Source organism: Podarcis tiliguerta, assembly GCF_965153285.1.
Source record: "Podarcis tiliguerta genome assembly, chromosome: 1".
In the NCBI taxonomy this organism is placed as follows: Eukaryota; Metazoa; Chordata; class Lepidosauria; order Squamata; family Lacertidae; genus Podarcis; species Podarcis tiliguerta.
The window spans coordinates 102,574,082-102,601,071 of record NC_139534.1 but is presented as its reverse complement, the minus strand read 5'-3'; the positions used below and the strand labels follow the sequence as shown (position 1 = coordinate 102,601,071).

Genomic DNA, 26,990 nt, shown 5'->3' with positions numbered 1-26,990 from the left:
TGCGGATTTTACTCAAAGGAACACAACAAGGCTGCAGTTGGTTCCCAGTTCTTTATTCAACCCAAGAGCTGCATGAGCATGACCTGGACAAGGAACTGAAGTTTACACACCTCTGCAGTCCAACATAAACTTTGAGCAACCAGAAATCACATATGCCTATGTAAACACCAAAGGAACAAAAATTCAAAATGAAATCTGTCCTGTGCTGTAACAACTCTGCTGGTGTTAGAAATTGTGTAAGACCTGGGCAGGGGAATCCTCTTTCACAACTTCTTTAGAAATGCTGGGTTGGATCCAGGCCGCTGAGCGGCATTTAGTTCTCAATGAAACCAATGGGACCTAAACTGACCATTACTAACCTGTCCCACTTATTTCAACAGGACCTCAGTTCAGCTAGCTTATCAAACAATCCCATGGCTTGGGTTGTTTGCAAACAGTTTGGTAACCCAAATCCTTTGCAGTACAGAAAACAAGCCTTTCCAAGCAATTGCCATCACACTAACAGAAGCTGAGGACAGAGATGCCATGCACAAGTGTGTATGCCAGGGTGTGACCAGCTCCTTTGGCATGAGGGTGACTTCTGAGGGCCATGTGCCAGTGGTCAGTGGGGTGAGAGAAAAACAGTGGATGCAGCAACAAACATACCTGTTACCCTTGTGCAGTAAGTTAGTTTCTACACTCATGCATGCACTCCAGCCAAACAAAACTACTCAAGAAGAGGGCAAAGCAGGGGCAATGAGGGGTGTGGCTGGGGAGTAGGTGTAGCCTAGGGAGAGTGCCATAGGTGGGGCAGAAAGGCTTGGAGAGCTGTATCTGGCCCTGGGCCTGAGGTTCCCCACACCCAGTGGCGTAGCGTGGGGGGTGCAGGGGGGGCCGGCCGCAACGGGCGCAACATCTGGGGGTTAGGGTTAGGGGGCGCAAATCCACGGGTTAGGGGGTGCAAATTACTTGCCTTGCCCCGGGTGCTGACAACCCACGCTACGCCACTGCCCACACCTGACTTCTATGCTAATTCTAAAAGCCTCTGAACAGAGATGGGTAAGCTGGGGTGTTGAGTATTAAAGGACTGCATATATATAATAGGAATAATAATAACCCAGTGGAATGGAGAGAACCAGTGAGTCATTCCCACTGGTTCAGAACACAAACTCTATAGGAAGGACAGGTCAGGGCATAAAAGGTTGGTGTCCTTTTGTGTGTCAAAGGGGAAACATACTGAAAATCCCAAAAGGGAAAGACACCTTCACAGCATCGCTGTGGGTGGCAAGACAGGTCCCAAAGTAATGATGTACTTGGAATGTACCTAAATGCCCAGGGTGATCTCAAGATGGAGAATGCTACCAAGAAGGCCTCTAAAGTAGGATGTGTTATAGTAATGGGAAGGATGGATACGTGCACATTATGGTCTCCACTAAGAACTAAAATGTCAAGATACACTAAATGACTATGCTGCAGAACAGATGGTCATAGGACCTAAAAAAGGTGAGGCAATCCTGGATTTAAACTTAAGTGGTGCCCAGGACCTGGTGGGAGATGGAAATGTTGTCAAACTTACTGGAAACAGGGGCCATAGTAATCTCAAATTCAGCATTTACGTATGTGGACAACTGTCAAGGAAGTCTGACATAGGCATATTTGACTTCAAGAGAGGAAACTCCTTGAAAGTTGAAATGGAAAGTCAAGATTGTCAAATCTCCCAAGAATGCAGGCAGGGGTTATTCAAAACTGCAATAACAGAAGCCAACTTTGAATGTACAGTATGTTGCAGATTAGGAAACAAAGCATCAAGGACAATAGGAAAGATACCACAAAGGATGTAAGCATGGTTAATGAGAGATGTATATAATTAGGCATGGTGTGCAAAACATGAAAAGAGAGAAAGTTTTATTCCCCTCTCATAGTGCCAAAACCCAGAGTCACAACATCATGAGAGAGGTGTTTCCAGCTAACCCACACCTTGCCTTTGGAAGCCTGTATGTGACATGATGGAAGGGGAGTTTCTAGGACCAAGTTGACACAGTCAAGCTCCCTGGTTATTTTTGCTAGTGGATATTAGATGTTGATGTAATCTCATTGTATTTATGGTACGGGTTTTTTTGCATGCTTTTATATACAGGTAGGTAGGGACACGGGTGGCGCTGTGGGTTAAACCACAGAGCCTAGTACTTGCCGATCAGAAGGTCGGCGATTCGAATCCCCGTGTCGGGGTGAGCTCCCGTTGCTCGGTCCCAGCTCCTGCCAACCTAGCAGTTCGAAAGCATATCAAAGTGCAAGTAGATAAATAGGTACCTTCTCCAGCGGGAAGGTAAACGGCGTTTCCATGCACTGCTCTGGTTCGCCAGAAGTGGCTTAGTCATGCTGGCCACATGACCCGGAAGCTGTACACCAGCTCCCTCGGCCAATAAAGCAAGATGAGCGCCGCAACCCCAGAGTCGGTCATGACTGGTCATAATGGTCAGGGGTCCCTTTACCTTATAAACAGGCAGATAGCTGTATTGGTCTGCTGTGGTCGAAACAAAATAAAATTCCTTCCAGTAGCACCTTAGAGACCAACTAAGTTTGTTATGGGTATGAGCTTTCGTGTGCACTGGTATCTGAAGAAGTGTGCATGCACATGAAAGCTCATACTGATAACAAACTTAGTTGGTCTCTAAGGTGCTACTGGAAGGAATTTTTTTATTATGTTTTTATATGTTGTATTGCTGTTATGCAGGTATTATGCTATTATGAAATTGCTTTTGCACTATTTGATTTTGAAATTTATTCCTGTTTTGTAAGCTGCTTTGGGTATGATTTTTGTGGGGGAGACATACAAATAAAATTATGAATGAATGAGAGCCATCCAGTAAAGCTGATTGTTTAGATTCAGGGCATACTAAAAGAAGTACTTAAGAATACAGCACATAGTATTTGCTACCACAATATGTGGCTTCCAAGCTTGGGTAGCTTTAAAAGGAGGACCATACAAATTTATGGAGAAAAGTGCTATCAATGATAACTAGTCATGATGGTAGAATACTTCAGTGTCAGAGACTGCATGCCTCTGAATAATCATAAGGACCTGGTTGGCCACTGTGAAAATAAGTTACTGGGCTTAGATGGGCCTTTGATCTGATCCAGCCAAGCTCTTCTTACTTTCTTAAATAAATCAATTATCAATCAGTTGAACTGATTCCTCAAAATCTGGTGCATTTACAGTACACAAAAATATATTGGGGAAGGGTGTTATTTGTGTTTAAGTGGATGTGCCCACAAGTCAGGGTAATCAATGAGCAAAAAGAAGCATCCACAGGCAGAACATCATTCTGGATGAAAAATGATACATATGCATGGAAATAGCACACCTGGAGCAGCATCTACACATGGGTAACTGCACTGGGAGCAACCAACTAATCTGAGGTTGAAGAAATAAAAGACTTGGAGAAAGAATGAATAAAGGTTCATGATATATAAAAGGTAAAGCGACCCCCGACCATTAGGGCCAGTCGTGGCTGATTCTGGGGTTGTGGCGCTCATCTCGCTTTACTGGCCAAGGGAGCCGGCGTACAGCTTCTGAGTCATGTGACCAGCATGACTAAGCTGCTTCTGGCGAACCAGAGCACTGCACGGAAATGCCGTTTACCTTCCCGCTGGAGTGGTACCTATTTATCTACTTGCACTTTGATGTGCTTTCAAACTGCTAGGTTGGCAGGAGCAGGGACTGAGCAACAGGAGCTCACCCCATCACGGGGATTCGAACCGCCAACCTTCTGATCGGCAAGTCCTAGGCTCTGTAGTTTAACCCACAGCGCCACCCGTGTCACGATATATCTTGCACCACAATTCTAAGGAGGTCCATTGGGGCACATGGTGGGATATACAGTAAGTACATTACAAAGCTTGTATGGAGGTTCTAGCAGGGGAGTGCAGCGATCGTGTATCCTTGACCAAAGAATGGTACATGCCTTCTACCTGGGATGGTCATCCTCTCAAATACACAGCTTCAGAAGGGACACACATGAAGCTGTGAGGGAGGAAGCAGACACCCGCCTAGCCAGCCAAATCAACCCTGGCAATCAATGGGGTGACAGATGTCACAGCCAGATCACACCACAATTCTAAAGAGGTCCATTGGGTCATATGGCGGGATAGAAATACATTACAAAGCTAATATCCAAGGTTATGCCATGGTCCTAAGGGCACTCTGGGGCCTATTCACATGACCAATGCATGCAGCTTTTCTGTGGTCATCTCCACTAGTCCCCATTCAAAGGTGACATTTAAATCCTGTTAATTCCACTAAGAAAATGAAGTAGGCGCTTAACAGGATTAAGCAAGTTGACTCAGAAATAGGTATTACCAAGTTCAATGGGGCTTGGTCCCCAGTAAGGGTGCTGATTGTCTCCACTTATCTAGGAATAAACCTCATTGGACACAGTGGGACTTCTGAGTGAATGTGTGGAATAGAGCTGTATGCCTTTCCTGTTCAAAACCAACACGACTTCAGGATGCTTCACTGAAAGGAGCCTGGAGACAGTAGCAGAATACTGTATTCAGTTTGCTTATAATGGACCAGGGCAGGAAAGGAATAGTTTGCTAAGAGAAGACAGAGCTCCTCCCCCCTTCAGTTCCAAGAAAGCAGGCAACTTATTAAAAACCAAGTAAAACCTAAAAATTAAAGGAAGGGACTCTTGGTCTGGCAGATCATTAATTGAAAGCCTAGCTCAGTACTCCCACGCTGGAATGGCACAACCTCAAAAGCACTTCAGAATAAAGCAAGCCTCCCCTCCAGCCCCTCTCCAACAAGCGACAAGTAATAATAATAATAATAAATAATAATAATAATTTTGTTATTATCTATACCTGGCCCCATCTGGTTGGGTTCTCCCAGCCACTCTGGGTGGCTTCCAACACATATAACACATATAATCAGGTTTACTCTGGATTGGAACAGGACAAACAATGCAATTCTATGATCTTGTGTATGTCTACTTAGAAGTCCTATTGAGTTCATTGGGCCTAACTCCTAGTTTGCCTAGTTTGCCTAATGAAATCAATGGGGCAAGTTAGTCATGACTTCACTTAAGCCTCATTGATTTCAATGGGAATGAAGTTCAAGTAACTGAGCCAGATCCAACTCTCAGTATGGGAGCTGAGGCTGCTTCCGGAATATATTTCCAGCCAAACTCTCTCCTGTGGGTCCTGGCTTTGCTGAAGACAAAAGAAGCGTGCACAGGATTTGGGCAGGACCATCCTGAATTTCTGCTGCTACGTACTATGTGATACCCCAATATCACCCCCAAAAGGGGGTGGTGTGGAGAGGAGGGTCATACACACACACACACACACACACATCCCACCCCAAAATAGGTGTGTGTTGGAAGATTGACTTAAAGCAATTCATTGGATCCTGGCTTTACTAGAAGGCATGGGCTTGGCCAATGGGGGGGGCAGAGAGGGGAAGCTGACCCCCCCAAATCAATAAAAATAACTGCATAGTTAACAGGGCCTGCCCCCCCCCCACAAAAATCCTGTCCACCCTCATGCTAGAAGGCAGCTTGTTTTGGCTTTCATCCGGAACCGTAGTCCAGATCGCTGCGTGTTGCAGTCTGAAAACGTTTCTCTCTTTATTGGAAGTTAAAAAATGATTCTGCTGAGTAAGTATATTGGAACTCAACTGGAATATGGCACAGGGAGGGGAAAAAAGCCAATAAACCATAGTCACACTTACTTCGGAATAAGCCCCACTGGATTCAGGAGGGCTTACTTGGAAGTAGGCATGGCCAGGCTTGCCCTCCAACTAACTACTTCACCACCAGGGAAGGGCACTGAGAGCTCATCCTGCGATTCCTACCCCTCCTCCAATCCCCCCCCCCCCGCCATCCCTTCTTCCAGGCAACCGGCGCTGGCTTTTTACCTGGCTGTACTTGGCCTCGGGCTCCATGGAGCTCTTGTCCAGCCCGTTCACCGCGACGTGCTGCGCTGTGGCCGCGAAGCCGCTTCTGCTCAGGCTGCTCCATTCTTCCACCTTGGGGCTGTGGTAGGGCGAGCTGTCGCTTACTGCGAGTAAAGACAGGGCAAAGGAGCGTCAGCCAGGGGCGCCGGCCTCGGATCGGGGCTCCCGAGGAAGCAGACTCGTGCGCAAGGGAGGGCCGGGTGCAAGGGGCATAGCCAGGGGGGTACCAGCTGTCCCCCACCCCACAATCGAGAAATTGTAGAAAGATTTTGACACATTTTTTTTAGCGCTTGGGGTCAAAAGAAATTTAAAACAACTGTGGTTGAGACATTTCATTCCGAATCTGCTAGACAGAGCCAGTCAGAGGATGACAGGTGGGTGTCCTCCCGTTCTCCCCCCATAAATCCTGGCTACGCCCATGGTCGGCTGGGGTTTGCATCTCCACCAAAGACTCGGGGCCCAGCTCCTCTCCCCCCCCGTGAAAACCCTCATCTACTTGCACCTCGTTAGCCAAGGTCTCCCGGGGCAAGGAAAAGGGCGACTGACCCTCGTGCCTGACCGCACTGACCCGGAAGCAAGTCCCGATCGCCTCTCCAAGGAATCATGGAACTCTAGAGCTGGAAGGGACCCCCCGAGTCATCTAGTCCAGCCCGCTGCAATGCAGGAATATGCAGGTGACCCCAAATGGAACTTGTTGCTAAGTTGGTGCATCGAGGGGGCGGCAATTCTGGCTCCCTGTTCCTCGTGGACGCCCTTCCTTGGGTGCTAAACCCCTTTTTTGCAATCAACGGGGCTTGGAAACCTTCCTAATGGAGGCGGGCTGGGGGTTTCCGTGCCATTTGTTCCCAGGTCTTCATTTCCCCCAGCCTGAAACCGTTCCCCGCCCCCTCCTTGGGAGGAAAAGTCGTGAAACTAATCAAATTTGCTTGAAATCGTTCAAATCAGTGGTATTTGTTTCTATTTAATGCGCCTAGGATTTAAGGTTTCGGGTAGTCGGAAATCAGCCGTCTCGATTACAGCGGCTCTTCAAGCCCCGTGGGCAGCCCAGCCTAAAAATGTTTACTTTGAAGTAAATCCCATGACGTTTCATTCCCAACTAAATGGGTTTAGGGTTGCAGCAGCCCTGCAGCCAGGATCCCACGCACGTTGAGTCGGAAGCGAGTCCCACCGAGTCCAGCGAGGCTTACTCGGGAGTAAATTTGCCGGGGCGACACTAGTATACCGCCTCCGCTGGATTTATATGGTTTCCACAGCGGTACTTCCCAGGCGCTGGATCTAGCGTGGTTTTGAGGACTGCGGTGCCATCGCAACCGACGCGACCCACAACCCAGATCAAATCTGCTCCAACGGAGGCCTCCTGTTTAAGTCAAGGGATTCAGCCTATTAAGGCTTAGTAAATCAGCCCAGCCAGGCGCTAGATCGCTTCTCTCACCACCATCCAACATGAACATTACCAAAAAAATAAATGGGGGGAAAGGAATGAAAATGAAAGCAACAGGAGGCCCCGACTTGGGAAAACGTGGGACCTCTCTTCGCATCGCAAGCTTCTGGTGGCATCTCAGTCGGTATCTGCCAGGCTTTGCCCATCAACAACCAGCGAACGCTATTTCAAGCTGTGGTTTTAACGCAGGCTCATAATGCGCCGCGCACACCCCGCCCGTCCCAGAGTCTTCTTATTTTCCGAGGGTCTCGTTCCTTCTCTCCCTCCCCCGCAGTTAAAGTATATTCGGGGTGCGGGGGCGGCAGGCCGAGCGGAGTCCCTCGGTGCAAACCCAGCTTCCCGCCTCCTGGCTCCTTGAATGATTCCAAGAGACGGTGGACCGCCAGCTGACCTGGCGAGGAAGAGGCTTCTGAAATTGTTAAGCAACAGCGCAAACTCGGGATCACTTAACGGAGGCTATTTATTGCCTTCACTGTGAAGAGATCCTGGTTTTGCACGCGTAAAGTGCAACCACGAGTGGTTCGAAGAAGTGGCTGCAGACCTGGACACGCTCGCCTGAGACTAAGTCCCATTGGACTGAATGGCGCTTACTTCTAAGGAGACACGCATGCAACTGCGCTGTAAGGAAGCAAATAAAACAGACTGAAGCCAGCCCATCTCCTCCCTGCCTAGTGCGTTTCCATAGCCTGAAAGCTGGAAACTTCTGCTCCTTCTTTTAAAGTTCAAGTAACTGAAACCCCAATCCTACGGTCCGATAAACAGCTATTTATAAGTACTTATTTCTGAATAAACGTATAAAGGAGCAGGATGCACATGTCTCCCAGTAGGACTCACTGCCGAGGAATGTGTTTCCTCGGAAGTAAGCCCCTCTGTGGTCAAGCGCGCTTACTCGCCAGCAAACGTGTTTACGATTTCAGCTTTACCATGTTAGAAAGGAGAGAGCTCTGAGCTCCCACAAACCAACATTGAAAAACCTGTCTGCCTTCCTTTGCTGGAGATCGCAGTTAATGTCCCTGACACAGAGAAGCTGCGATCCTAATAATATTCTGAAACACAAACAAGTTCCAGTGAAATCAAAGTAACACAGATATTCAGCTGAGCATAGGGGTATATTAAGTTTAAAGGGGTGGGGTAATTTTAGCTCGTAAAAGGGTATTTGCTGTGGCTGCTTCTTTTTTAAAAATAAAAATAAATCTACGTTAATACTTCTGGGGGGAAATTTGACTGTAGTTTGACTACAGTCTGTGTTTGACTATAGTTGTGCAAATATTAGATGCGCTAGATACATAGATACAAACACACGAATCAAAGTCTCCTCCAAACTTTTTCAGCCTGTATGGGTCTACCAAAGGAGAAAGCCATGCAAATGACCAGTAGCTTTGTCCACCGGGAAGCTAAGCTTAACTTCATACTTCACACACAAACTAATTCTAATTTAATTAATCGCAAAAGGACAAACCACCACGAACACCTGCAGAATTAATGAATTGTGTTAAATTTCCGCTTAACCTGATGGAAGGTCTTTCCTCCTAACACTTTGCCTTGTGACTTGTGATTTGGGTCGCCTTGTTATGTCCCTGTCCAGCACCCGTACAATTTTGTTTGCCTTTTAAGTCCCATCCTAAACGCGTTTCTAGCCATTCATAATTCATAAAAAAGAGAAAAAGAAAAAAGCTACCTAGTTTTGGACTTCCCCAGCCTCGAAGACCACCACTTAGGACAGGGCGAACTAGAAGTGGCCATTCATTCCAGTCACTCACTTCCATGAATAAACGGTAATCGATAATAGGCAATATATTTAATGTCAGAAAATTGGGGGGGGGGGTGTTACAGGGCAGTATGGCGTCATTTTAGCACATATTCTGGTTTCACGCCTGAATCCACTTCCTCCAGAGTACCCCAATTGTATTTACTGGCTCCATGGGTGGATTGAAGTCTTACAGTGACATCCCATACCTGTGTATTAAGAGGTAAATGCCATTGAGTTCGAGACTGGTTTGAATTTACAACGTTCAAATAAGGAACGAAAATGCATTTGGAGCGTTCCAAATAATTGGATTCCAATCTTGTTCTGCGCAGCGTTTACGCGCCCTTGAATTAACAAGTGTTTACTTCCAAGTAGACGTGCTTAAGGTACATGTGGACGGGCAGATCTGACATTCCATTCCACCTTCCACACCTTTTTCAACGAACCCCACCCCCCAAACTCCAGCGCCCAGTTATTCCATCCTAACACAAAGGAAGGAAATTATTTGGGCCTAACTGGATTAAGAAAAACTCCGCAGTTGTTGAAAGTCACCCATCATCCTCTCTTGCTGACAGCCCCTGCGTAGTGATAAGTATCTTTGACATAATTATTTTCAAGGTCGATTTGATGGAATAGTGTCACGTTTTACGGCAGGAGATGCGTAATGAAAACTAACTCGCAAATTACTACGGAAGGGTTTTTTTAATTATTTGTTTGAAATATTTAGCTTGCAACCTATATCCGGTTACGGATGGAGGAGGCAAATCCTATTGAGCTCCATAGGACTTACTTCAGAGTCGACCGGTATAGGATTGCACTGTTTGAAAGCTGCGCGGTTGCAACCAGAAAACTGAATGTTTGCATGTCTCTAGCCTAAACCTGATTCAATATTAGAGCCCACTTCCAGATGTGACTATGATCCCCGTCTCTTTCGCCATGAAATCCATGGGGCCAGTTGACTTCCTTCCAAGCAAAAACCCGTAAGCATTTAGGGGCGAGAACACTTCGATCCTAAGATAGGACTGATTGGGGGCAAGTCCCATAGATTTCAACCGAATCTTAAATCGAAGCCATCAGGGAAAGCTGACAAACGCAGCGAGCCTTCGACGGGATCCACAAGCCGGTTAAGCCAGGGCATTTAGGGTGGAAACAGAACCTTTTAAGCGCAAACACTTGGGGGTTTTTATTTTATGAACTCCTGCCATCAACAGGCTGTTGGAAACTCGGTGGATGCCCTAAACGGCGAAGGAAATGCTACGGGTGCTCGGCAGGGACATAGAGGAGGCCCTCGCAACAAGGACGCGGGGGGGGGGCTCCTCTCCGGGACGAAAGAGGGGAGCCCCCCCCCCCAGCCGCTGGTTTATTCCCTTCCTCGCGCTGGCGCACGTCGAAAGTTGTCTTAAGAAAGCGAGCTGTCTCTGCGAGCTCCCTGTTCTGCTGATCTCTCACTTTCCCATGAATAGGGGCTTCCTTTCCGTGTCAGCAAGGTCAGCTTATCCTATAAATCAAGGGCAAAGCGCCCTCAGATGCAGCTCCGCAAACCGGAGCGGGGAAGGGGAAGGGGAGGGAGAAGGGGAGGCCAGGAGACGGGATGGAAAAGCCTCCTTGTCATTCAGATCCCACCCGCTTGCCCGGCTCCCTAGGTAGGAGGCCTTGGCCACTATGGCTCTAAGAAAAGGAGGAAATACACGCCAATTCGCGTATCGCTCTACTGAAGTTCCTTCTCTTTCCCCAACACCCACCCACAGGGGCACAATTAGCATTTGCAAATCTTCCCCCCTCCCTGGAAAATGATATTGTAATTTTTAAGGACTGGCAGCATTTATTTTCCTGCAGAAATTCCAACTGGAATCTTAAAAGTGAGCTAGGAAAAGTTAGAACCTAATGTTTAGCTATTATTATTATTATTATTATTATTATTATTATTATTATTATTATTATTATTTCTGCCCTCAGCATGCAAAGCAGTGTGAATTTTTTTTTAAAAAAAACCCTGAATATTTTATTAACATGGTTTTTAAATTATTTTTTGCCAAATCATACAGCAGCCATAATCTAAATAATAGTGTTTAGTGGTAAAAATAGGTAGAATTGATGAGGGGGGAGTTAGACTATTGGGAGAAGTTGACTAGATTTACAGACACTTTGGGGGGGGACTTGGCCCCATTAAAACCTATGAGACCCCCCCCCCAGCAAGACTGTTTGTGTAGCATCACATTTTGAGATGGTGGGCACGTATCTGATGCCGTGTGTTTAGTTTGGGTGTTTCACTGTTCGGTTCGATCGCTCTTGCCTTTTTGTAACGGCAAGGTTTCGATTTCTGGAGCAAAGTAAGGAAAAGCGAGCCGAGCAGCAGTTCTTTGGAAGGGGCTAAATGCTAGTTAAACATCAGTAGTTTCAGTTTTCTGGACCACCGCTTTGGAGGAAAACAAAGTGAAGCAGAAGAACGAAAGCAATTAGGTGACATTTGAACTTCCTGTCTGAGCAAATTTGGTCTGATTGCGAAAACTGGTGGTGGATTTGCCTGCAATTTCAAGGAGATGCCTTTCCTGTAGAATCCCTGACATGAAAGCAAACAGGCACAAAGAAGGCCTGGCAGGGGGGAAAAGCAAATATACCTGATAGCTTCTCTCTCTTTTTTTGCATGCTTGCCTATTGCTTTGCTTGTGCATTATTCATCTACGTATATCATAGCCATTTAGATTTTTAGGATATATTAAAATATGTATAATCTCACACACCATTTGCTACCTTTCTGCCAAACTGAAGGTGACATTTAAGCATTTGAGAAAGTCAGCTATAGTCTATAGAAACATAATGGCACAATAAAATTGTTTTTAGAATGCCACAGGATTCTTTATCATTTTAACACGTTCATATGCTTAAATAACTATTACTACCAGGTATATAATAACAGCAAAGAGGATTGTGACACCTTAAAGGTTAACAAATTTATTATGGTATAAACTTAGGCCATATTAAATTTTTTAAAGATGTCACAAGACGGTTGCTTTTGCTGGGGCAGATTAATATGACTAGCCATCTGAAAATAGGTTGTATTGTGTTATATTTATTAAGAGGTATGCAGATAAGAAGTTACACAAACTAGACTTTCCAATATAGTGCCATATAACATTAGCAAACATATCTTCAAATATGCAGATAGGCTTGAGTGCCATATCACAAACACATAGCTGCAGCCCAGTATAAAAAATGAGATGCAGGATTGTTTATTGAGAAATAAGTCCTACTATGCTCAATGGCACTTAATCCCAAGTAAGCACATGTAGGAATGCAGCCTAATTTGAATAGGCCAATCCTGTGCATAAGCAAGTTAAACTAAGCTTAATGGAAGTTCCTCCAAAGTAAATGTGCCACTTACTGGGCCATAGATTTAAGCAAACTGGGTTCTATTTCAATTTGGAACTAGGTAATTTAAAATAAATTGAGAGATTGTGTGTGTGTGTCCACACACAAACACAACGTATTTGTTTTAATGCATTTGATTATTGTTAGCTCTAATTAGTTTGAGGTACTTTGCAAATATATACAACCCAGTCAGATAGGCTGGATACAAATAATAAAAATACTATTTCTGCTTAAATTGAAATGGGCCATTTAGGAGATATACCCAAAGCATCAGCCAAATGTCATCATGGAAGCTGAAATTCCCACCAAGTAAGATGAAGATTATTTCAAAGTAGATGTGCTAGCTAGAGGTTCAGGGGACATCATCCGCAGGGGGGTTATCTGTAGCTTTTATCTTGGGCAAAGTAATGAAGGATTTCTATTTCTATTTACACCTTTGTGTAACACTGGCAGGATTTGGTACCGAGGAGATCTTCTAACTTGTAAAGAGATGAACCCACCCCACAAGTAGGCCCTGGGCCCTCTGGGGGAGGAGCTCAGGGGGGGTCCTCCTTCGGTTTGGCTTCCCACTTCCTGCCCTAACCACCCGAGGTCTCCAGGAGCGCTTACCTTGGTCGGTGATGGACCTGATTCCTAAGATGTCGGTGACGGAGTGGGAGGAGGGCCACGTGCGAGGCATATGGACGGCGCTGTGGATGGTGGGCACCCCGGGCGGGGTGGGCACCTTGGCCCCCGCCGCCGCCGCGATGGGGCTGGGGTAGGAGTAGATGTGGTTGTAAGGTAGGGCGGGCTGCGGGGCCGCTTGGTGCTGCTTGTAGGAGTCGTAGTGGCTCTGCTGCGAGAGGTTGCCGATCTTGTTGCGCAGGATGCGGCTGATGGAGCTGACCGAGGGCACGTTGTACTTGTCGCACACGCCGTCGGCCAGCAGCCGGTCTCGGATCTCCCAGGCGAAGATGCCGGGGTCCCTTTGTTTGTAGGTCCGGATATGCTTCACCACCGTGGGCGTGGTGACCCGGGGCTTGCTGCCCCCGATGGCCCCCGGTAAGATGGAGCCCGTCTCGTTGTAGCGCGCCAGGATCTTGCTGACACAGCCGTGCGAGACGCGCAGCTGCCGGCTGATGTCGCACGGCCGGATGCCCAGCTGGGCTAGTTCCACAATGCGGAGCCGGATAGCGTTGGGCAACGGGCGCCCGTTGACGAAAACCCCGCCGAGCTGGTTCACCTCCCCGAAGGCTGGCTCTGTGGGGAGAAGTACAAGCACCGCACATAGGACTCGCTCGGGGGAACAAGCGCAGGCCCGACGCCCCCCAACCCATTTCTAGCCTGGACCCCTTTACTTGGGAGGAGGAAGCCGCCTCGCGACTGCAAGGGCGCAGCTGCATTCCCAGGGATCGCGCCACGGAGCTGGAAGCAAATTCCACGCCGAGCCAGGCCTCGCTTCTCCCTCGAAGTACGGCTCGCCCCCGGGTCACCGGCCTTGGCAAGAAGCGAGGCCCGCGGGAAATGGTCACAATCCTAGGCACGCTTCCCTGGGAGTAAGGCCCCCTGAAGTGAGCGGGGCTTTCCTTCCAAGGTTTGAGCTAGGGCTGCCAAAAAATCCCAAAAACTCTTTGTGGACCGCGGTGGCCCACCCGTCCGGAGTAAATGCTATTTTTGAGGGGGGAAATCTCCTCACGAATCTCCATCCTAAAGCATCCGTCTGCAGCTGTGGAACGGGCGCAACAGCAGCGCGGGCCGCGATCCTAAAAGACCCAGGCTTGAGAGGGAGTCGCTTATGTGGAAACCACCGTTTTGCAATGAGGCGGGACGGGAGGGGGTGAGAAAGTTCGCACCGAGGCGTTACTTGGAAGCAAGTCCTGTTGAAACGGGACCCGGGCTGCAATTTCACCCACTCACCTGGGAGTAAGCCCCCTTTAGCTACAAGAGCGCTTGCTTCTGAGTAAGACACAGCTAGACTTGCGCTCTTGAATGCAGATCCAGATGCGAATAAACAAAACGAAAGGGCGGTTGTCGACCACTAATTTCTGCCCCCCTCTTCCTGTTTCTCCTCTCTCTCTGGGTTGTTTTTTTTAAGAATATGATTAAAATTATCTGGTCTCGTTCAGCCTGGAAAATTTAAGTTCTGGGAAATGCTGGCAAGGCACCGACGAGCAGCTAGCCAGAGCTGCGGAGCTCCTTTCCTAAGCCAGTAGCGCTTGGGAGATTCCCTCAGAAATACAAGTAGTTTAAAGCTAAGGGCGAAACGCACGGAAAGAGGGCACCTCGGGGGACTAGGCGCCCGAGCTATCTGCCTCCCTCCGGGCGAGCCCCAAATTACAAGCCCAGCCTGATTAGGATCGCCCGCTGCGGCTGAAGCTGCTGACCCTTCGCGCGTCCCTCCAACTTGTAGGAACAAGAGCGAAGTCGAGAAGGCGCTTCCAGGCGCCCGAGCTCACGCTGCTGCTAGCTGCTGCCTCGCCAGCCCCGCACCCTCCTGCCTTCTCCCTCCCCGGCCCAACTTACCCATGGCTCGAGTCAGGGCAACCGCGGAGCGGGAGAGACGTGTGGTGGAGGGGTTGCTTTTGCTTTTGCTTTTTTTTTGGTTTTTCAAGATCCCCCAAGGAAACGAGGCGACCGAGTGCGCCTTGGCCGGCCTGGCGCAGTGCGCGCTGGAGGAGGAGGAGGAGGCCCCGGCGGCTGCCTCCGATTTCCACCACGCGAGCCGGCGACGGTGTCAAGGAAAGGAACCCCGAGGAAGTCACTTTCCTGAGACAGGAGACTTAAGTTCTGCATTTCAATCTCGCAGCAACGTGGGCTGGGCTGGGCTGGCCGGGGCGGCTCAGGCTATCACTCAGCAGGGGAACGCCCTCGCCAAGGGCGGACCTAAAGGAGAACGGGACCTCTCATTGGCAGAGGAGGGTGACAGACATGCTCGCCCTGGAAGGGCCTTCCGTTCGCTTTCGCAGGCGGGCTTGGATCAGCACCTGGGTTCCCGGCGCAGGGGCAGCTCGCAATAGGTGCGCGATAGCTGCGCAATAGCAAGGAAACTAATGCCGGAATGTGCCAGATGTATTAATGAGACGGGTAAGCAGCTCAAGACTGTATAGTTTTCATTAGAGAGGGTCCACCTTTTGCCGTCCAGAACCTGCAGATTTTCAGTGGTTGCTAATAATGCAATTTTTTTCCTTCTACATTTGCGGGCAAAGTAATGTTTTCAAAAATCAGAAGGTTTTCCCTCCCTCCCACCCCCTGCACAAGAACGTATACTTTCTTTTGTAAGAAATTGGTTATGCGTTCTAGGAAAGTGTCAATAATTTAAAAAGAGCTACGGACGTCTTTCTAAGGAAAAGAATTAATACAGTGATCAAATGGCAACAGAAAGTGGGAAGTCAGCGGGTCCCATTTTCTACACATGGAAAGGAAAAACAATAACTTTTGAATTCGTGGCTCCATGAACGAAATTATCACACTTACGTTTACGCACTTAAATCACCCCAGCTAATATCTAGCTGCCTACACACACGTTCACACACTTTTTTTTTTCTTTGTTGAAGCCCGGAATAAATTAAATCTGAGTGGCTTTCTATGGGAGTCGCTTCCCCTAAGTATCCTTATGACAGCACTCCGAGGAGAAGAAAAATCAGCAGAGCTACAACAGCCCAAAGGCAGGCAGATCATGATGCATTGCTGGCTGGCGGGTACAATTTCCTCTAGGCATCCATAGGTCCGTAGGTAGCTATTTAAAAAAAATTAAAAAAAAATATTGCAGGGTCCTAAAACGAGAAGGTCACTGGCCCATTAACGTTCCCCTCCTGCAAATGTTTGGCCTGTCTTTAAAAGTAGCTCCGCCAACGTGAAAATTTAAGTAATTTGGGAGGAAGTGAAAGAAAAGTGCTGGCCGTGCTTGTGGCGAGCTGGGCTCGGCAACACATTCGTGGATGTGAAAGGCTGTGATGTGTGTTTTGGCTGGCACCGAGCTGCTTCTGAATCGAGAGGTCTAATGTTCAGAATATTGACGCGCAGCGCAGATAACACCCGCAAAAACCTCAAGGCAGAGTTTTCTGGGCATTTTTTTTCGCCCGGTTGCTAAGCAGGAACCTTCTCCTTAACGCCCCCCCTTCCCCACCGAAAAAAAATCACTAACGCACGTCCTTTAGGAAATGGACCTTCTCGTGTTTTAGGATCGGGTGGCGAAGGGTTTTCTTGTCCAAGAAACACCATCGGGCCCATTAACGACTCCGTGTGAAAACACTCAGCTAGAACAGTGAAAATCTGGTCGGCGTTGCTTGCAAATCGCCGAACGGAGCTGAGCAAATAGGTCAGGCTTTTCTTTTAAGAACGAATAAAGGCTGTTGGGAACTCAGCGCCGCATCAAACGGGGTCGTCTGGGTTAGAGTTTGAGTCGAATCCCTAAACAGGAGTGACTGGCGTACCAAGTGGAAACCCGAGGCGAAAGAAGCTGCCTTGTGGCCAGTGTTGGTGGAAGAAAGAGCTTGTTATGGGCCGGGACGGGTGCTTTCAAAAGCTCAGAATATCCACCGAAACCTTTGCTCTGTGCAAGAATGAATGGGGGGTTTCGTGTGTTCTCCGGAACGTGGTTTGAGGCCGCTTACAAACCAGCGCTCCACTTCTAAACAAAGAGATTTCTTCGGAGCAAGGACATGCAGACCTCGTGACGCAAGGCAGCCCCACGCCACGGAGATGCGCGGTCACCCTTTCGCTACAAGACTTTCCCCCAGTGATAAGAAGTGTGGATCGGAGAGCAGCGGGCCACAACCACCGCTTTGGGGGTAAAAAGGAGGCCAGCTCTGTGGAGCGTAGACAGCGCATTCTCACGCAGGCTGACTTGTGAAACTGGCAATTATATCACTTGAAATGTAAAAAAAATTAAAATGGATAATGGACTCGTGGCGAAATTTCAGCAGCTCTCCAAAACAGCGCCGAAGAATTCTGGGTAACACCGAAGTCTACATAGGCTGTTGCAGCCTTCTGAGTATTATCAGTTAACGACAGACCTGGGCCGGCAAAAGGACTATGTTGGACTTAATTCGAATGCACACCCCGAGCCGTAAACTAGTTACCTTGAAACGCTGGGGCTGGAACATATTTCCCTCTTTTTTTCATATCCTTGTCCCTACAGTCCTAAATCCATGAGGTGGAATTAAGTCCAATGATGATCGTGATAATAATGATAATGATAATGATAATGATAATGATAATAATAATAATAATAATAATAATAATAATAATAATAATAGATTTAGAATCCTGTTGTCATGTTTAGTCAATGGCAGTCACCTCAACCCTATCGAGTTGTTTCAGGCCCTGTTTGTTTCAAGGTGCCCTGTCACTGCTGTCATTTAAGATCGCAGCCGAAGCACCTCGAAATCCTAATCGTTCCCCTTTAACTTCCCTGTGTGTAGATCAGGCTGCTGATATTCCAGTGCTCGCCCTGAATTTACCCAAGAGTGAAACTCTTTGACCCACGCCCCAGTGAAGCCTCGCTAGCTGGACAAAAGATCTCCCCCAGCCCTCGTCGCGTTTGTGTGGATTTTCATGACACTTCCTTCCAAGGACCCGCGAGCTCATGATCAGACCAGAGTAAATTCTGGCATTCCAGTTTAAAGGGGGAGGCGAGTCCTTGTTACTGGGACTGGAGTTTTAATCGGTAACAGCCGCTCCTAAACACTTTTATCGCGGAAGGCGGTTCAGTGGATTTTATAATGGGACTTCTTTCCAGTTGAGGTTGCAGTCCTTTATTTCAAGCAAATCGCTCCGTTAATCTTCCTAAATAGGCGTGATAGGCTTGAAGTAGACAGCTTCGCCCACGACTGCACCCCTACTATGCCCAGTTACTTTGCAGGAAGCCTCACATTTAACTCATTGTAATGGATGCCCTGCATCGGTCGGGGGTTGGACTAGATGCCCTTTGAGGTGCCTTCCAACTGTATGATTCTGTGAACTTATTTCCGAGGAAACGCGCGTGGGATGGCGCTGGTGAAAACACCTCACGTGCGTCCGGACCCATCTCCGATCAGCGACCCTCCGACCTGACGGCCGTTTGAACATTTGGCCCTCTGATCTCTGGCAATTCCTGCCACCCAATCTGAACGGAGAGCCTTCTGCTGGCAGTAATGTATGAGGCTTTGTTCTAGCTTTATTGGTTTGTTTGCTTGTTACACTTGTATGCCGCCTTTCCTTCCAAGGAGCTCCAGGCGGCGTACAATGGTTCTCTTCATCTAATCCCCACAACAACTCTGTGCGGTAGATCAGGCTGAGAGGCCCAAGCTCACCCAAGTGGCCGGATGAGGATTTGAACCCTGGTCTCCCGTGGCCTAGTCCACACATTCCGTCCACCCTCCTAACGTCCTAGAAACGAGTCCTCCGGCCATCTCCATTCCTTTTTGTGCGTTCCGCTCTCGCCCTGAGACGTCTTCTTTTCCCACCCAACCTGCCCGTCCATACCTTCCCGACCTCCCACCCCGACCCCCAGCCACAGCAGCTCCAACTCCGCCTCTCCCATCCATCCCACCATCGCTGCCTGCTTCCCGGTTCCTTTTTCTCAATGTGTGTTCCTGATGTGGTCCTGTCGGAAAAGCTCGTTTACTCTGCCCGGGTCCCCAGTGGTTTAAGGATAATGTTTATCAGGAGTGAACGTGCTCAACTTGTTTCCATTGAACTGCTGAGTGTGGGCTGAAATAACAAAGGTCACATCCACAGTGAGCCTGGCGAGGGCGAGGGAGCCGAGAGGAATATGAAAACATTATAATAAACAGCAGCCTGTTGATCGCGCTGACCTGCCTGGCAAAAAGATTAATTTCAGGTACAAAATAATGAAATAATTGGAGGTAGAGAAAGAGAAAAGGAGGAGGGGGTGCAGAAGAGGAGGAAGGAGGGGGCTGGGTTGGGGAGGTCGAACAGAAGGTTTCCTTTCCTGCAAATCTAATCGTGCCATAAAAACGGATGCGAAATAGTGCGCGCGTCGGAGCTCTGGGTAAACTCTTTTGCTGGGCTGCGAGGCGTCCCCGTCTGGCGACTGCGGGTTTCGGGGATTCGAATGAGAGTATCACATCCACTGATGCCTCTTTTTCTTGGCTCCCCGCCGCAGAGGAGCGCAAAGTGCTCTTGCTCAAGGCACCTCAGGCCAAAAAGGGACTGAGGAACAGAGACCGGTGGGTTGGGTTTGAACCGTGCAGCTCCTGGTCCTGGTACCCAGAAAAGCCCAGAGCCACCAGCGGATGGAGAGATCAGCCGGATCCTATCCATTGTTCTCATTAACTAGGAACACTTCCATTGAACTAAGTAGGACTTGCTTGGCTAGCACGCAGGTCCTGTTTGCGGGTTTCCTACAGGCCACTCTGTGAACAAGATGCTGGACTAGATGGGCGATTGATGTGTAGGCTCTTATGTGTAGTGTGTGTATACGCTGCAAAGAGCTCTGGGTTGCAAAGTGCTCATTGCGATGAAAAAGTGCTTCAGCACTAAATGAGTCTTAAATCATTATTAATATATTGAGTAGTATAATTAATTCGGTGGTGGTGATTGTAGTGCTGTAGGTAGAGTTGGGAAAGAAATCACTCCCCTGCGAGAATAAACCGGCGCAGGGACAGCGCGTAAGCAGCCAGGATGCAATCCTAAAGGCAGTTACCTAGGAACGCAACGGGGAGCTGTTTCTGAGTAAACATGGATATGATCGGGCAGCAAACCGGAGGCGTATTTAAATACGTACATTACAAGGTGATTTATTGCCCGAGTCATAACTCAGCTAAGTGGAAATGTTTGCATTTCAGCCCGTTTATTGCTCTGGCACGTTAATCCTTCCCTGATTATTCCGACAGGGATTCTCCTCCACCGCCTCGAGATTTTATTTTATTTATTTTTTGCTGAGAGGAGGCACGTTTGGGAAGAGAAATTAAATCAAATCCAACAAGATCAGTCCGATCCAATGCAGAATGAGACGTGCCTTGGCAGATCCTACGGAGATTTAGTCGCCTGTTGGAATAACGGGCTGCAGTCCACCTAAAAGGATCGGGTGAAAAACGTTTGGCATGGGAATGTCTTAACGTAACTGGGGGTTGGGGCTTAAAAATTCCCATCACGTCGTCTTAACTGTCTACTCAGCAGACTCTACTGGACTGAGACTAGGCAAGGGCTGGCCGAACTGAGGCATATGGGCGAGGGGGCAACATTTCAGCGAGTTGACATCCCCTGATTTATTAAATTGCAACGAACAGGGTGCCCTGACTTGCTCCTAATCTAGAAATTCCAATATCTGAAATAACCGGAGCGTGAACAGGATCCGGCATAAGAGGAAATGCGTGGCTAATTAATTCCATTGATTGATGGAAATGCTTTGGCTAAGTATAACTAACCCATGTATTGCAACTTACTTTGAGTAGCTTGGGGTACTGTGTATTGGCTGCTAATGTATTGTCTACTTTAAGGTTGCGATCCAATCTACATTTTTATTTATTTATTATTATATATATGTTCCACTTTCCCTCCAAGGAGCCATACACTCCCCGATTTTATCCTCACACAACACTTTGAAATTTAGATTTTTTTTAGTATTGTAGGGAGAACAGCGAGGTATCTGGGCAACCATTTCCCCTGACTGGGAGAGAAGGGGGAAGGGACAGATTGTCCACCCAAATAGATCAAAGACTTGAACCTAAGTTTCCCCCATCAAAGTCCACTGTGAGAATATGTGTGCCCCAGTACTGGACTCGGTCTGAATGGGTTCCAATTTCAGTTCTACGTGCCAGGACAAGGGGCGTTTATCTCTCTGGCACCGTCCCCATTTGTAAAATGGGAGGCTGAAGTATTATGCACGGTTACTTAGGAGTAAGTCCACTTGAACCCTGTGGGATTTTCGTCGCGCATAGACTCGGCTGCTGCAACTCTGCCCCTGGCGCCTCGCCACACCAAGTGCAGATTGCTATGAGGTCGGACCGTAAAACTTTCGAAACCGCCGCCTGCATAGCCTGCGTTTCAAAATGGGAAGTGGTTATGATAACAGCTTCTAAGCAGGGTGTCCTTAATTACATCCCATTCTGATTTTCTACCAGTGTGGTAACTCACATCGGCAGCACTCAGACGGGATGTGTTTCTTAAGTCACATCTCCAGAATCCTGATGCCTGGAAGGACCTCCCACAGAAATCAGTGGGACTCTAACAGCGCCATCATATGCAAGGTCACTCAAAAGTTTGCCCCGTTACACTGAGCAGAGCTATCACAACTTCTAACTGTTGAGTGTTCAGACTACTGCAGCGTCTTTATGCGGGAGCAAGTCCTGCTGGACTCGGTGGCACTTACTTCCGAGTAAATGTGTACAGGATCGGGCTGCCAGATGTACAGCATCCAGGCATATTCCAGCGAGCAATCCTGAATCTACAGCTCTCAGTGTAAATCTCGTGGTTTGTACGGTTCACAACCTGCAGCTGTAAAACTCTTGACATTTCCCCCCTCGACAGGAAACACAATTTATAGAATGAGCAGCAATGCGAGCCTGACAGTATACCTTACCAAACCAAACATCTCCAGGGCCGGTTTCCTTGCACAACTCCCTCAAGGTCACCCGCTGCTGCTGAACACCGCCAACCTGGAGCCCACGGGCACGTTTCAAGGTCTTTAAAGCAACAAGAACAATTATTTAAAGGAGGCTTTCCCCCTCTTGAGCCACTCGCTTGATTGTATTCGGAGGAACTGGCAAGGCACTGCGATTGTTGCGTAGTAAATGTGCACAGGCTTGCAATCACCATTTTGCACAACCGCGTAGGGTTGCAGTGCTGGCGTTTCTGCCTATGCCACTGGACTGTGGCTTGTTGATTTGAGGCCCCATCTGGTGTGACCTCCCGTTAGGGGCATCTGGAAGGGAGGGTCGCCGGCAGGCGATCTTGGGCAGCTCTTGCATTTATGGGAAATGCCCAGCATTATACAGGAACATATGGAAATGAAGGCCAATGCCCATTTCAGGAGTTCCAACGTGGCGCCCCTGAGCACAGTCGTGCCACTGATGCCCACAAAAGCCTCTGAGCACTTCCCTCACTGCCCCTTGGTCATGAATCAGGAGTGCCAACTTCAATAAAATATTGGGGGGAGGGACAAGTAAGTCCCGCCCCCACAATCGATCACAAGCACACACACCCCATTTGAATGTCCATCAACTTTGCAGGCGCCGGACCCCTCAAATACCCATCTTCCTGGTCACACACAGATGGAAGAAGCTCCAGAGCAGGTATGACAGGAAGTCCTCCCTGTCTGGAGCCACATTCCCCTGTGTCCATTCTAGGCGACAGGAAATTGTTGTACTTGACTGCTCCAGTAATAATACATCCCACACCAACACCTTGGCGTTTAAGCTCATCAACCGGATCCCATCCACGTTTACCCAGAAGTAAGTTCCTACATTGCTGATCCTCAACGAATCGTGGGAACTGCAGTTTGTTAAGAGTGCAGAAAATTGTTAGGAGGTCTCTATTTCTCTCCTAGAGCTACAAATCACAAATTTCCATGGGAAGAGGGATTGATTGCTCAATCACTCTGGAGATTGTAGCTCCGGGAGAAGACTAGGAGCCTCCTAACAATTATCAGCACCTTTAACAAACTGCAGTTCCCAGTATTATTTGGAGGAAGTCGTGACTGTTTAAAGGCAGCATAGTGCTTTAAATGTAGAGTGCAGATGGGGCCTAAATTGCAGCAGGGACTGGAGGCTAAGCATAGGCCACTGAATGCCACGGGGCAGAATTACACTGCGCTGGGCTCTAATCGCAGGGGGCTGGACTAGAGAACCCTTTGGGTCCCTTTCGGCTTTATGGTTCTGTGACATCGCAGTGCGCGGGCCTAGATCGATTCCTACCCAGCTACTTCCACAGACATTACCTTTTGGACTGGGACGTCAGTCTGAAAGCGCAGCAGCAGCAGCCTCCAATAAACCGAAATACTTAAATAAAACGCCTAAGCCCCATCCCGTCCCCCGCCCCTTCTTCCTGGACAAAGTCCCCTGTGTGCGTTGAAACCGGCTGGATGTCGAGGTGGGAAACAAAATGGCCTATGGGGTCATTCTTCTCCGCCGGGTCTCCTGGAGCTTCAAGACACACAGAGATATTCAGGCGGCCGGAGGGAGGCCGGGCCAATGAACTGCTCCCGGGGACGATTGATTGCACAATAAAAGCGCTGGCCCGGCCGAAATTAACAAGGATGCGAGTGTCTCCGCGAAGCGCCGGCGAGGACGGCCTTGCGCCGGGGAGAGCAGGAATGCCGCTTTTTCCGAGCGCCGCGGCCAAACTGCAGTGGGTGTTATTCCAAACGCCTAAGGAAAATAACAATTCGGACAGAGACGCGGCCTCTGGGGAAGGACAGGAGGGGCGTCTGTGGAGGCTTCGCGCCGAGAGCGGAGATGCTGGATGGGGCCGGGGGCGAGGGAAGGAAAGGGGAAGGCTTGGCGGCTGAGTTTCTGGAGAGCAGAAGGAGGTCCTCTCTCTGCGCGTCTCTCCTCGCCGGCGCTCGGTTCAGTCTTTGAGTGGGAAGCGTTCAGGTTATGTGGCTGCGGAATCCCCTTCCTTGGAAGCAGAGTCAGGCTTCCTCAACCTCGGCCCTCCAGATGTTTTGAGATTACAATTTCCATCATCCCTGACCACTGGTCCTGCTAGCTAGGGATCATGGGTGTTGTAGGCCGGAAACATCTGGAGGGCCGAGTTTGAGGAAGCCTGGGTTGGATGGCTACCTGTCACGGATGCTTTAGTTGAGATTCCTGCATTGCAGGGGGGTTAGACTAGATGACCCTCGGGGTCCCTTCCAGCTCTACAGTTCTATGATTCTATGCAGCCTCATCACGTGGAGAGCTCTGGTCGCAGAACTTAATCGGAACCCTGTCTTGGCCCCGCTAGTCCGTCTTCAAGCAGCGCCTGGTGAAACTACGGAACTCTCTCCCACAGGAGACAGTAGTGGCCACCAATCTGGATGGCTTTAAAAGAGGATTAGGCAGGTTCGTGAAGGATAAGGAGGATATCAAGGGCTGCTGGCCATGGTGGCTCTGCTCTGTCTCCGCAGCTGGAGGCAGCAAGGCTGTTGGAAACCAGAGGGGAGAGCGCTCTCTCTGGTGCTCGAATCCGGCCTGCGCGGTTCTCACAGGCATCTGGAAGCTGCTGTGAGAACAAGATGCTGGACTTGATGGGCCATTGGTCTGATCCAGTAGGCCCTTCATATGTTCCGGTGCTGCAGAGTCTCTGAGAATATGCAAAGCGCGTTTCCCTCGTGCCAAAGTGGCCCACAGGGATCTGAGATTAAGGTGACGCTGACTTCAAACAACTGTATGTAGCTCGGCACATTTTGCTTAGACGTAAGCCACGATTTGCTTGGCATAGAGATTCAAGGAAAACCTCTGCAAATGACTGTTCGGTCAGGATCTAAGACTATAATTTTACAGCACCTCGAAAATCTCCGCAGTAAATACGCTTGGGCCGAGATGAGTTTTAAAAAAACTAGAATAATGGTTTAAGAAATGCAATTGTATACTCTCCTGTCCCCTTAAATCTCTTGAAACAAATGCATAAAATAACAACACAGACTGAAAGGGGCTTGCGTGGAGCAAATTCCACTGGTTTCAGAATTCGCGTTCACACGAACGTGTTTTGGAACCTGGTGCGGCTCGCACATTAATCACGTGTTTGAAGGTACCACATTAACAACCATCCAAAGCATATTTACTGGTACTTGGAAGTGAAAAGCCCCCTCTGGTGGGGATGATGCAAGATGGGCCACACATCTTGCTGAGATTCTTTTATTTCCAAGTCTGTCGCGAACCAGGCGAAGCCGAAGTTCCATTGACTTCAGCTGAACTCGAGTACCTTTGCCATGCTTATATAGGAGCTCGTCCCATTCAGAGGGGACACGCATAGCATAGGACCGGGCCTCGAGCCGGTAATTTCAAGAAGCGAAGTATGGCGAAGCGATGCGGTTTCCTTACAAGTTTGTGCACGGAATTGCAACCTTGCAAGGAAGCTGTACGCTGCGAGATTTACTTCCGAGTAAGCACATTTCGGACGGCCTGGATGGACATCAGCCAGAGGGCCTCCTTAGAATCGGGGTCGTTGTAAATGGTGCTGGCTGCTTGCAGACCGGGTGACAGTCCCCCGCCCCCAGCCAGCGCTTTCCTTCTGAACATTTGTTTCGCCAGTCTGAAGAAGTGAGGTGAGAATGACCTTCACAATATTCTTGAAGGGCGAGGAGGGAGGCGGCTCCCGCCTCTGTTTGGCTTCCCCATCTGTTGAGCACGTAGCTCAAAGACCAACTCGAGAAGACGACCCTTTGCTCCTCTGCGCTCTCTGAAACACCCATTTGACAGGAGCCCCATGAACTGCCTCTGAAACCATTCAAGAAATTTGTGATTTGAGGTGGCGACCCCTCCCTTCTTCTCTCTAACTAAGAAGGAGGGCCCCTCTTCCTTGCTCTGGTAGCTTGGAAACTCCCTTACTTTTTAATCCATAGTCTAAATGGTCTGCAGCACTGGCCTTAATAGAGACTGGCATACTGGCAATCCTCTCATGCTATTGGAAAAGGGCCTTTGCTCAGTGCCGATGATTTGCATGCACGCAGAAGGTCCTTGGTTCGATCCTCAGTAACTCCGGGTACCATTGGGAATGTCCTCTGTCTGAAGCCCTTGAGCCACTCATGGTAGCTAGGACTAAGTCAGAAGGACCAAAGGTCTGGCAGCTTCCAGTTTTCGTGGGAAGCAAATCCCAGGTGCTTCCTTTTGTTCTGAATCAATAACATGGATATAGGATCGGGCGTGGATCTAGGAACCTTCACACAACAGCTCCTTTTAGAGAGTGGATCTACTACCCGAGATGTCCTCAGATAAATCATTGGGCCTCATTTCCGAGCATCATATCGATGTTCTGCAGAGTGAAGACACACCAACCTCTCGTTGATTTAACTGGGCTTAAACTCGTCTAACTCTGCGTAATAACAGGCTGCTCAGAGAGTGAGACTTGGACAGCACAACCTCCCATTTTCCTTGCAAAAACGTGGCGAAGTTTGAAATGGCCCAAGCAGAATTTGGATGGCCATCTGTCAGGGATTCTTTAGCCTGAGGTGTATATTTGCTCCATTGAAATCAATGGGGCTGACTTCTGGGGATCCGGCTGCCACCGAACGGCTTTAATCCAAATGTTTTGTCTTCCGCGGCTTGCGGCTTCGTTCTTGAGATAGGCGCACGCCAGTCTTGGTGTTTCCTCTCCTTTGAAATCAATCCTCCTTTTGTGTACCGCATTTGTATACGCGGCTTCCCAACTGCGCCGACGAACGCCGATATAATACTTGCGGCGCTTTGGGGCTTTTGAAACAACCCTTTGCCTCTCGGTTACGTGCATGCACATGTAGCCATTATGATCAGATGTTCTCCCTCATGGATGCATAAGGATTTTGCTGTGGAATTTTAATCGTTTTTAAATAATGAATCTGAGGCTTTCCCATGTTCCCTCAAGACACTTAATTGAAGAAAAGGCCCTTTATCTCC

At 48.6% G+C, this 26,990-nt stretch overlaps 1 protein-coding gene across 5 annotated transcripts in view; it reads right to left on the bottom strand.

Annotated features, from left to right (window-relative positions):
• Positions 1-15,299, bottom strand: part of PAX9 (paired box 9) — a 34,715-nt gene extending 19,416 nt beyond the window's left edge. For all 5 annotated transcript variants that reach the window (XM_083453246.1, XM_083453247.1, XM_083453248.1 and 2 more), the window contains exons 1-3: positions 14,995-15,299; positions 13,102-13,731; positions 5,897-6,039 (exon numbers count right to left, since the gene is read on the bottom strand). In XM_083453246.1, coding sequence (XP_083309372.1) covers positions 5,897-6,039; positions 13,102-13,731; positions 14,995-14,998 — 777 coding nt within the window. In that variant the 5' untranslated portion in view covers positions 14,999-15,299. The remainder of the gene's footprint in view (positions 1-5,896; positions 6,040-13,101; positions 13,732-14,994) is intronic.
• Between the last annotated feature and the right edge of the window lie 11,691 nt (positions 15,300-26,990).